This window comes from Rutilus rutilus (assembly GCF_951802725.1).
Source record: "Rutilus rutilus genome assembly, chromosome: 15".
NCBI lineage: Eukaryota > Metazoa > Chordata > Actinopteri > Cypriniformes > Leuciscidae > Rutilus > Rutilus rutilus.
In genome coordinates this window covers 12,572,113-12,584,190 of record NC_140220.1, presented here as the reverse complement: position 1 = coordinate 12,584,190, position 12,078 = coordinate 12,572,113, and the positions used below count along the sequence as shown (strand labels likewise).

Here is a 12,078-nt window from a genome sequence, read left to right as displayed (position 1 = left end):
TCCCATTATTTGGACGATTGATTTACCTTTCACTTTAAACATTGTTTATGTCAGTTTTGTTGTGCAAAATGATAATAAGTGACAGATATCAGGAATTCAAAGATTGGGGAGGGTTAACCTTCGAAGAAGGAAGCTGTGATGGAGGAGGGAGGGGTGGGTAGCCTACTGCTAAACGTCAAAGACAGCACAAAGTCTTTTGCCACGTAATTACGAGAGCCTTTCAGCTCCATCTTCTCTCCCAGGGGTCTCAATTTTTCATTTACAATCCAGTCCACTGCATGCCAGTGAGCGCGCGTTTGAAGTGCCAGAGCGTGTGGGTGTGAGTGATTAGAGGAGTAGAGGAGAGAGCCAACAGCTCCGGAGTGTCCTGCCTCCTCTCGACGCTTTACGCACATGCATCTGAAAGGCATCAGCATTTCTGGATCGGCGCTCAGTCAACAACTCCGTGGAGCTCGGGGAGTTTTTTTCTTCTTCTTACTGAACCAACAGTAGGCTATACTTTGCAGAAAGAGATTACATGGGTGAACGGATTCAAATGACATCGTGATCTTTACAATTAAGTTCCAAAAAGTTTTAGACCAGGTTGTAATTTTGCTCCACCTGGATCTGTGAGAACAACTTTCCTATAGGTAGCTAGTTATCATAGTGAGCAAAGGCGGTTTGGAGGCGCTGTTCCTTATGAGTTTGTCTTCAAATTTATGCGAGGAGGACCTGCTTGCTTAACCTAATACACTTGCCCAGTTTTTTTCTCTCTTGTATCGTATTTGCGTCATGACTTCTAGCTATGCACATGTAATGGACAGACAAGCAACCATATCCAGCAGACTGGAGAGTCCCATTACAGCCAACCTGGAAAACCTGCAAGCCAAAAAGAACTTCTCGGTGAGCCACCTGTTGGATCTAGAGGAGGCTAGAGAAATGGTCGGTTCTCAGGCAGATGAAAGTGTTGGAGAAACGGGCAGAACTATGCTGGAATCTCCGGGTTTAACCAGCGGCAGTGACACAACACAGCAGGAGAGTAAGTGTGTCTGCTCATGTTCCATAAGAAAACCAAGTGTTGTTGTAGATATATCAATACCACTGAACAGAGACAGCACAATAAACTACAGGATACTTGCATATAGCGTCAAAAATACTGTCAGATTTATTGACTATTTGATTCTGTAAATATGGAGTAGAACCCGCACACAGCCCTTAATTGTCAGATGATTCCCTATGTTAATCACTAAATTTAATTTATGTTGACTTTTAATTCTATCATACTACACAGCTTTTCATTAGCAAATGTGTAGGTGAGGCAAATTTTCTGTCCAGAAATAATACTAGCAGAAAAAAAGGATTCCGCATGAGAAAAGTTTATGGGTCGTAAACGCATTTTGTACATAATTTATGATTGTTGACATTCCAGCCCGTAATGCATTAATGAAAATATGGCCCAGTAAACATTGACTTTTATAAGATAATTTGCTTTATATAGCCTAGAATATCTGCAACGAATTTCAGTAAAAAAATAAAAATAAAAAATAAATAGTGGAACTGATTAACTGGTAGATCGCTGCTATTATTTAGTTTGCTTGATCCAAGGAACGATAAAAAGGGCGTTGAAAAAAACCCAGACAAAATCCTAAATCTACTTTCTGGACCTTTTCAGTTCATTTAAACACTATAATTTGTCATCATTATCCTGCATCCGGAGAACATACATATGCGATTATAGTATCAAATAGCAAACTTCCATTACTTAGGCTGTCTATTAATATAAATCGTGTTTTCAGTGTTTTGCTGCATGGCCGAAATGGAAATATTTTTATTTTGGCCTGTTGGTATCTTTCAAACTTAGGCTACCTATAAGGTTACAATGGGGTTATTATATAAACTTCTGTAAAAATGTAGTAGGCTATAGGCTATTACGGATAGGCCCTATTTCTAGTTTTTTTACATTAGCCTACATTTTTTATTTATTTTTATTGCAACAATAGCCTATAAGCTAATCGCGTTGGCTTGTAAATTGCCGTTCTTAAAATGCACAATCCGAACACTTTTTTTTCACAACTGTTTCTGTTGTATTTATCTCTCTATCCCGAAATTAAAAATGTAATTAGTGAAAATGAAATGTCGTCATTATTGCATTGTTCGACACATCAGTTTTTCGTTTATTCCCCGGCTCTTGTAAAAGCATAAATCCGTTATTCTCTTTAACAAATCAGCATTACACACACATCATTCACACAACGAGAATTTCAACCTCTGAGAATTATACGTTTATTATCATTTACAGGTTAGCACATACATTTATGTTTTTATAAACAACATTTTAATAAAATCAGCTCCCATATGATCAAACTGTATGATCAAATGTATATTAAAACAAATGGCCATATGGTTGTCATCTTATGAGCACTGTTCCAAGATACTGAGAAATTACAAATAGCCGACAGGGAAATCAGAATAAAATGCATGAGGTATTTGAACACAAACTCTTGGATTCATTTTTTAGAATCCCCATAACAAGCCCATGCCCCATTAAACAACTTGAGTTTTCATTTAAATGCAACAAACAGGAAGTTTAAATTGCAATTAAACTGACCTTTACAATCTAGTGAATCTGAAATTCTAACCAATAAAATGCTGGCATTTGACAATCTTTCCAACAGGCCTAAAGGGACTACACCCCCTGCTATGCCTAGGTCAAATGTCAAATTTCATCTTGTGATCCTTTTGGAAAATTATGATCTGGGAACTACTGTTGTCATGAAGTGCAAAAAAAACACTGCAGTTTGTCTGTGTTGTCAGCTGAATGATTATCAAGTCTCATGAGAGTCTAAGTTCTGTGCTTTTGGCTATAAAGTGGGGATACGGATGGGAATAGACTCTTAAAACTTGTTTATAAATATGCCTATTTGAACATGCTCTCTTTTTTTACATCTTTTATCATTTATTTATTGCTGGATTGTAAAAGTACGGCAAGCAAGGACATTTGTCATTTTCTAAATCTCTTCTCAACTGCACACTGAAGATAAAACATGAGCGAGGACAAAAACTCAAACTTATAAAAAAAAGTAAAATTTAAATTAGCCTCTGGTTTACGGTCTCATTAGAAATGTCTAGGCTCATTGCAAAATATTTTTCATTGGGTCCATCGGTTTATTAACTCGGATGACTTCACTGGTTGCAGCGTAATTCATTTTACAGTATTAAATGTTATTTTTCAAGCCACTGTAAAACACTATAAAAGTCGTGTAAATAAAAATACAAGTAAATGTAATTTTTTTAATTGGTTTGCACACAAAAATATCAAAGAGTTTTGACTTTTTCTTTCATATCCCTTTAATAATAATCCCAGAAAAAATTCTTTATTTTTAATTTTATAATTTTATAATAATCTTGCTATCATCTGTTATCGAAATCAACAGCATACGAGATAACATAAAAATGTCAAAAATAAAATATTACATAGTGAGAACTAAACGCCTGCTGATGTGATGGGACATTTATCTAAAAGCTGCAGCACCTGCGATAACTATATCATATGTGTATGTTTTACCAGATGAGCAGCTAAACTCAGAAGAAAAGAAGAAGCGGAAACAAAGGAGGAATAGAACCACATTCAACAGCAGCCAGCTGCAGGCGCTGGAGCGAGTGTTTGAGCGGACACACTACCCAGATGCCTTTGTTAGAGAGGACCTGGCGCGCAGGGTCAATCTCACCGAGGCTAGAGTTCAGGTAAACTTCACACCTCACAATCATCGACTGCAGTCCATTAGCTGGTTGATTAGAAAATACATGAATTTATTAAAAAATGACTGAAGCTTTATGCAAATAAAGCTACTTCAAAAGTAAAAATGAAGCCTTAACCAGTTGCTAATTCAAGGTTACAGCAAGGATGCAGTTACAGATAAACGTGATGGCAACACTGAAGCTTCGTGTTGTTTCTCCACTGTCATCGCCCCCATCGCCAGAGTTCGGCATTTAAAAAGCCCCAGCCGATCACTCTGCCTCTCAGCACACATGCTGTAGGCCGCAGCCAGTCTCCACATTCTCCTGTAATGAGACTGTTTTTGTAGAAAGATGGGGATTATTCCCGTTTATAGATCAAGAGAACGAAAGGAAAGAAATAGAACAAACACATCTGCAATTAATGTGTCCCAGAAAGGGAGCAATACAGAAATGCTTTGATAAAAGAGACTTTGAGCTCATTCCTCAGGCGCTGCGTAACCGGACACTGTGCCTCCACCAGGCCTGGTGCTGCAGCCAAGGCTTCGAGATCTGGGCTCCCCGCTCTGCCTTCAACCATGTTTCACAAGCGCGTTTGCTCATTCTTCAAGCTTCTGATGGGTCCTCTGCAAAAAAGGTGTACATGTGTGCACCAGCAGATCAGGCTGAATTTTAAAAAGCCCAGTCCTACAAAGGCCAAATATAGGCTGAGACTGAGAAAAAACGACTTCAAAAGTTTTTTGATTGAATTGATATAAATTTTCACGCTCCATTTTCTGAATCCCATCATAGCTAAGCCATTCATATTTGTATGTCAGTAACAATCTCAAGCAGAACAGTGAATCATCTAATGTCAGAGAACATAGAACAAATCTGAAACTTTATAGCTTTGTTCTAACATTTTTTTTTTTTTTCGATGTGGGAAATATTATACCAGTTATGTCTCGAGTCTAAGAATCTGCCGTGCTCTGCAATTTGCCTTTCATCGCCGTGCGCTAAATATCCGGAGTAACCACTGTACTGTGTCATTTCGGCTTGTGTTCTCATAGGTGTGGTTCCAAAACAGACGGGCAAAGTTTCGGCGTAATGAGCGGGCGATGCTGGCCAGTAAGAACGCTTCGCTTCTCAAATCCTACTCGGGAGACGTAACAGCAGTGGAGCAGCCTATTGTCCCCCGTCCCGCACCCCGTCCAAATGACTACCTGTCCTGGGGGAGCGCAGCCCCGTACAGGTAACCCTCTGAATCCTTCTCATCTGAGCGCTTTGGTTTCATTTCATTTCCTCTCTGTATGTGTCTTCTGCTCTCCTGCCGTGACTTCATCTTCTCCAGTTGCCCATATTTTCTTCATCCAAACGGTTTAAATTAGATTTTTTTGCACAATGTCATTCTTAAGCTCGTCAAAATTTTGGTGGAATCGTAGGGCCGTGTCGGCAAACAAGGAAAAAATGCCAATTCCTCGCTTTTCCCAGCAGCGGTGCGTAGGTAAAATAGTCCAAAGTAGCACAATGATTGGCTAGCGAGTCGTTTTCCGCCTCTCTTTTTGGAAGTGATGGTGGGCCGATCCCCTGAAGATGAAGTGATAATCTGAAAACAAACCATATTAAATCCGCCTGTGACCCTCATGACCTTTGGGCCATAGGATACAAATTGACTTTCAGAGGAAGTAAAGTCCATTGGGCAGGATTTTTTGTGACTCTAGTTACACTATGGTTCTGATTTACAGTAATCTTCATTCTTAAAAGCCGTATAGAGTAACTAACCCTGCCACTCCGGCCAAATACCTTTTTCCCAGCAGCTGAAATATGCAATTCAACCGGGAACTCTTTCTGGCATGGATACGCATTTGACCAGCGACCATGCCAGTAAAACGAGCTTGCACAATTTCAACGCACACCTGACGCATTACTGTGCACATAAAATGCATACATATTAATGCAGTATTTATGAAGAATTGTTAACTATTTATATATTCTTAAGCTGGTACCCAAGGCCGGAGGGAGGGCCAATGCGAGTGCCACAGAAAATGCTGCCCACAGAATGCAAGTACTTTTTTAAATTTCTATTTATGGTTTATCATTTCAATTGAAATCTTTAAGCATTATCTTTGGGTTCACATGAAGACAGTCCAATTTTTCCATTTTTTATTTAAAATTTGAGGCACATTTCTCATCAATTTCTAGTTGAAATTGTGATGCATTTAACATATTAAAATTTTAATTGACTATCGTTCTCACATCTTATTTTCAGCACCATGGCAACCTACCCACCCACTTGTGCCAACACCACTTCCACACAGGGAATGAACATGGCCAACAGCATTGCTAACCTGAGACTGAAGGCCAAAGAGTACAGCCTCAACCAAGTGCCCACTGTCAACTAAGCCTGAAAAGAGGGACGGGATGAGGGGGACAAAGCGAAGCAAGAGACGTTGAGAAGAGAAGAATTCAGAAGAGCTGGATGAGTTTGGCCTCCTGCAGTGTCAGAGCAGAATGGATATGACTTTTCACCCCCTCATAAACCAATGGAATTGCATTGTAGTCCCTCTCATTTGGCTTTTTTCTTCATCACAGATGAAGGTACGTTTCTGAGAAACTCAATCTCATTTTGTACTGATCCGAAGATTGTAAAGACAACGCAAGGCCTGCTCTTTGGAGAACAAGTCGACGAGCAGGGCTCCGCTAAATCAGTAAGAAGTGGCAGACGGAACGTCTGGATGCTGTAAGCTGTTCTTTGCTTGTTTGTTTTTGGCTGTATTTTGGGTCGATCGGATGGAAAGTAAAGACACTTTCATGGCAAACAATGGAGGACTGTTGTTCACTGTTCACCGCTGAATGGTTTAAATTACACCAGAAGTTTAATGCTGAGATTTGGCAAAATAGTGACCCAAAATGTCTCCATGTCTACATCCAGTAGAATAAAGAGACATTTGTGGAGTTTAATCAGTAGACATGAGATGTTTAAAACCATCAATGCTAACGGAAGCACTGGGGCTGGATTACATCTTTTAATGTCTTGAATATTACACCACTGTTTAAGGTAAATACTGTTCCCCATGGTGACCTATGTATCTGCTCACAGTACACTAACAAAATTATGTTTCAGTTTTTCTGGAGGTGATTTTTTTTATCAATCATATTTTTTCTTCTTATATTTGGAAACCATATAGTAATAAAACATTTTCAAGCAATAAATCTTATACTATTGTGTTGAATCCTGCGGTTGAAGAGACATTACCTTTTTTGCTGTTTTTGCTAAATGCTCACATTTGAGAAACTGTTGCAGGCAACAGTGTAACTACATGACCTTAAAAAAATATATCTGCATGTAATATTTCTTGCTTTATGTTAGTCAAAACACCAACCCTACAAAATAAATAATCCGAAATGAATTTTGTTTCCTATTATAGATTTTGATGGTTGTCGATGTTCTTTAAAATTGGGTCTGATACTATGTGAGAGGATAATGTGTTTTGGGATTTATCCTACAATATTTTGACCTGTTTGAACTTTTGGCAGGTCAAATCTTTCCGTGGAATGCACTAAGCAACAAATTCGTGCTGTTCAATATATTTTTTGAGCATTGTGCAATACTATGCAATGCCGCTGAGCTATGTATTACTTTTTGTGCTAATCCTGCCTGAACTCCTGAAATCTCAGGACTTTTTGTTTTAGCAAATGTTGATTTCTCATGTACAGAGAAAGAAAATGTCCCACTTTTTAGAGCATTTCAAATCAAATTGATTTTTTTTTTTGCAGCAGTAGCGTGTGAAGATTAGGCACAATAAACACCCCCAAATGTTTCAATTGATTATTTTCAATTTAATTTCAAATTAAATCATTTTTTAACAGAAGCTCATTACATTCAGTGTCATGGTGTATTACATTATTTTATTATATATTATAACATCTGTACTGAACGGGTTTCTAGGTGTGTTAAGTACAGATTAGATTCTAGATCTGATATAGGCCTACTTTTAATTTGCTGGGTGAGCAATGTGATGAACTTTTTGAGCTTGAATTTCAGTTTTGTTATTTACTCGCGCAGATCATTGCAATGTCTTTAACCCTGAATCTTTTAGACTCAATATTTGTTTGCATGAGTACATTTGTACGATGTGATCACTTTGGGGAAATTTAGAGCATTTCCGTTTTAAGACCGGCTACCAGTTTTGTCCTGTATAATACGAATAGACAGCCACAAGCATGTTTGTCACACAATATGGTGGAAAGTGAATCCCGGTTGCCCCTTTATTTCTATGGGGGAAACAAAGAAAAATGTCCATTTATATGAGGTATTTATATAGAAGAACAACATGCCCAACATTTTTTTTTTTTTTTTGCACTTCAAATAAAGCAAAACAAATCCAAAACTGTATTTTTTTTAAACACCAAACCCAACTGAATGAAAGAAAACTGTGTTGATGAATACAAGCAAATCAGTGATGAAAAATAACATGCATGTCTGCACCCTGCCCTATTTTGCAGATTTAATTACAACTAAAATAAGTTAATTTAGTCTGATGGGATTTTTTTTTAATAAACCAAGAATGCAATATATTCGAAGTACTTCTATATAATCATCATCATTCATTGTTCTAACAGTTCAAATATAATGTATGTGAGTGTAGCAAAACCTGAAATGGCAAAAAGTGATTGTGTGACATATTCTTTATATCTCTATGTTATTTACTTATTTATTAATCACCTGATGATATCACATATTGAAACTCGCAAATGCTATTCAATATAGTCAAACCCAGTTTCACAATGAGCAAGACTTTCGCTAGAAATTCTGGGAAATTCACTTGTTATTATTTCCCATCATTATTGCCGGCCTGACCTATTGAAAATACTTTCTGAGGTCCGTGTTTACACCCACGGGCGTTGATTAGTGACATGACTTGTGTGTGTGTGTGTGTGTGTGTGTGTGTGTGTGTGTGTGTATGCAAGTGCCTTGTTCTCCGTCCAGACTATTGCATACTCTCCATGCTGTGATGCTCAGGTCAGGTCGAAGCATCTCACCTTTCAGGCAGCCAGGCCCTGCTGACCTGAAGTGCTTCCAGATGTGTGTAGGCTGTGACCCGCTCGCCCCACCACCTCAGGCCTGGGGCCCGGGCCCCCTCCATCAGGACTGACAGCATCCCCCTCGGATGGGTGTACGCGCAGCCGCCCGAGCAGATGACATACAAACACCTCACCCCCTCAGCACCACATCTGGAGCCTATTACAGAGGAGACAGTCAAAGTGAGCATGGGGGGGAAGAGTCTGAACAAGCGTGTGTGAGGAATATATGCATGATAAGGTGGAGATGTTTGGAGCATATCTGAGCATGTGTATGCGTCTACTTATTTCCTGTGACCTTTTTCGTCTCTTGAATCTCCCTTCTTGTCTTTTTTCCTTTGCTCCACAACAAATCTACCGCCTTCCATGTGAGCCCTCTGGCTATTGGCTAAGGCGCTGAGAACATGTGGCCACAGCCAGTTTATTAATGTGAGCTTGGATTGGGGTTTGCACAAAACTAAAAGTTACTTGTCTTTCGCAAAATACAGTCCAGCTGTTTACAGTGTGCGGTAGAAGCGAATGCCAAGGCGGCATTGTGTGCTGACATACTCTGACGCTGAACGGAGTTGAATGAAATGTGTTTTTGCCGTGCAGAGTTCACTGACCACAATCCACCTGCTGGGAACATAGAATCATCTTTATGACAAAAAACATAGCACTTTGGCCTTTCAGATGGATTGATTGGCATTTTAAATGTATGTTTAATGTGCAAGTCTTGGTGAAATTCCCTTGTGTAGTTTTACTTTCTTTGAGCGTTAACATTGCACTATGAAAATGAGCTGTTTGTACTTCGTAGAGCTTTAAAAATTAAATTAAATGAAAGTTTTAATTGACTTATTTTAAGTAAATATCTTAATGAACTTTAAATTTCAAGTTATTATTTAAAATCTGGAACATTTTATTTAACCTTGTGTTACCTGAGAAGAAAGATTTAAATTTAACTTGCAGTTTACGTCGGTGTTAAAAAAATTTCTCGGATTTTTTCCCCCGTTCAAATATGCTGCCTTCACGCGCTATCGGAATTATCGTAAATACTGATTGATTGAGTTTCCTTGCTCGAGGATAGTTTTGATACGTTCCCGAGTTGGGGGAAACTTTAAACTTTCTAACGTTACATAGGCCAAACTTTAAACATGGCGGAGGAGAACGATTGTTGCTGTGACTGGTAGCCTATTCACAGCTAGGCCTACATCGCCTTCTTGTCATTAAAGTAGTGCATGTTTACTTCTTAGGCTATATAATATCCATTTGAAGCGTAGCCTATTGTATGTTTTATACACAGCGAAAATAGCATGTGTTTGACCAAAATTACAGAAGAGGATAGCGGTTGTCAGTGAATGGGACGTTAAATATAATTTTGGCTTTACTAAGATTTTCCCATACAAACCTTCTGGTGTCCTTGTTTCGATTTTTTCCGACAAATTTTTATTTATTTTTTTTAAATTAAAAACTTGAATGCGCGAGCTCATAAGCACGACTTCAGAAGTAGGAAGTAGATAATTTCCGATACTTTTATCTCCTCCTCCATCCTCACGAGAAAGACATAACCTAGCCTATTTAGCGCGCGCCCCCTGACGACAGAATAGGATAAACGCGCGCTCCTGTCTAGCATTAGCGTAATTCGTGTTATTTTACGTAAATAATATTATTTTGGAAATATGTGATAGCCTACCCAAGTAAAGTAACTGTTATTTAACTTAAAGTCATTACGTGTGGTGTGTTATATATGATTAGACGATTTTTAGAATGTATACACACTTAATAATTAACGTGACAAACAATGGTCAAACAATGCATATTAATTGTGCCTCAGTGCATGCTGGGAAAAAGACCAACAATACTGAATAAAAAAAAATTCTTTTTTTCAACTCAACTGATGCTTGCTGGTGTGATTTAAAAATATGAGTAGGCTATGTTGTAAGTAAAATAAAAGCAGCATCAAGTGGTATCCTATTAACTGTGTTAAATAATCATGTTTTAGTTATATTTTCAGCTTTATTTGATTGATTAAGAATAATAATAAAAAATAAAAAAACATTACTGGCACTCTGTTCTAGTGTTTTTTTTTTTTTTTTTACCTTGACCTCACGCAAACTTGCTGAAATCAGAGAGAGTGACTCCCCCGTGGCAGCTTTCTAATTTGCTGCGCTTTTACTGTGTCTGTAATTACAGGTTGTCTCTACAATTTCAAAGGATGCTAATTATTATATACACTAGATTTGGGGGATGTTAACTGGCTATTTGGACATCTCAGGCTTGGATGAATATGTATTTTCATTTCTATCTCTTAAACAAACCACCAGCGCGCACAAGTCTGGTGGCTGATGTGACATCTGTCTTCATCATCATCACCATATAATCAACTTCAGCTTCCCCCGGCACGAAAAGTCACATCTATTCCCTCAACAGCTGAACAATTTAAAATATGTGCTGTTAAAAGGCTTTTATTTATAAATGGGGCAATGGAGAAGTGGATTGGGATTTGGGTTTACATGGCTCAGAGCAAAACACATGTGAGCCCTGGCCCAGCCTGGTGACAGCTTTCAACTCTCTCTGTTCTGGAGTGAGGAACGGAGAAGAAATGCAGACCAAAACATCTTTCCCTCTTGCCAAATTACTTCAGAGCAAAAATCTGTCTTTCCTTCTGTGTGGCTTGGCTTTGCATTCATTTTTATAAAAAAAATTTTTTAAACCTAATGGAGTAGTTAACCATTTAGTTGACCTTGAAGGGGTCAATGAACAGCAGGCCTACCGTATGAATGTGTGATTAGAAATTAAAGGTAGGGTAGGCTAATTTTTTTATAAACACTGTTTGTTATACTTCACATCCTGATAGCAATCAATAATAGAAGTGGTCTAAATATTAAAACATGTACATATCTTCTGTGGAAGTCTCAGGACCAAACAATGTTCGTCCAATCATTGCATTCGGTCTGCAGCAGTCAGGTGGTGCAATTGAGCTCTGTTTACATTCATTATTATTGTAATGTTATGTGCTTTGAGACTTGAGGTTATTTAACGCTTTGCAGAATGTTCTGAAGGAGGCGTGGCTTTGGAGACGCTCTAAGGGAGGGCGGGATCTTATGCTTTCAAAGCTAGCTCGCTATTGCTAGTCTCTCCGAAATTGCCTACCCTACCTTTAAGTCCAAGGATAAAATATTGAGTGGGTGTCACATGAAGAATTAATACTTTTCTCAAATCTTATGAATGGCATGTTAATGTACTGTTATTTGACAGATGTAAATATCTCCATAGACTCAACAAACACATGACAGATGACAAGCTCATGAGCACCATCCTGTG

The 12,078-nt window shown here is 38.4% G+C and overlaps 1 protein-coding gene across 2 annotated transcripts; it reads left to right on the top strand.

The window, feature by feature from the left end:
- Positions 1-303: 303 nt before the first annotated feature.
- On the top strand, positions 304-7,095 carry prrx1b (paired related homeobox 1b). Of its 2 annotated transcripts, XM_084431452.1 has the most exons (5): positions 304-1,018; positions 3,548-3,723; positions 4,764-4,945; positions 5,693-5,754; positions 5,963-7,095. In XM_084431452.1, the coding sequence occupies exons 1-5, from the start codon at positions 772-774 to the stop codon at positions 6,016-6,018; spliced, it is 723 nt and encodes a 240-aa protein (XP_084287578.1). In that variant the 5' UTR covers positions 304-771; the 3' UTR covers positions 6,019-7,095. The 2 variants fall into 2 exon arrangements, with proteins under 2 accessions (XP_084287578.1, XP_084287577.1); XM_084431451.1 differs by lacking the exon at positions 5,693-5,754 and having other exon boundaries at positions 336-1,018.
- The last annotated feature ends 4,983 nt before the right edge of the window (positions 7,096-12,078 follow it).

Bases quoted from the DNA above. Each gene is read 5' to 3' on its own strand.
- prrx1b (XM_084431451.1), top strand. From the start codon at position 772: ATGACTTCTAGCTATGCACATGTAATGGACAGACAAGCAACCATATCC. The intron at 3,724-4,763 runs GTAAACTTCACA...GTGTTCTCATAG, and splicing joins TCACCGAGGCTAGAGTTCAG to GTGTGGTTCCAAAACAGACG. The intron at 4,946-5,962 runs GTAACCCTCTGA...TCTTATTTTCAG, and splicing joins GGGAGCGCAGCCCCGTACAG to CACCATGGCAACCTACCCAC.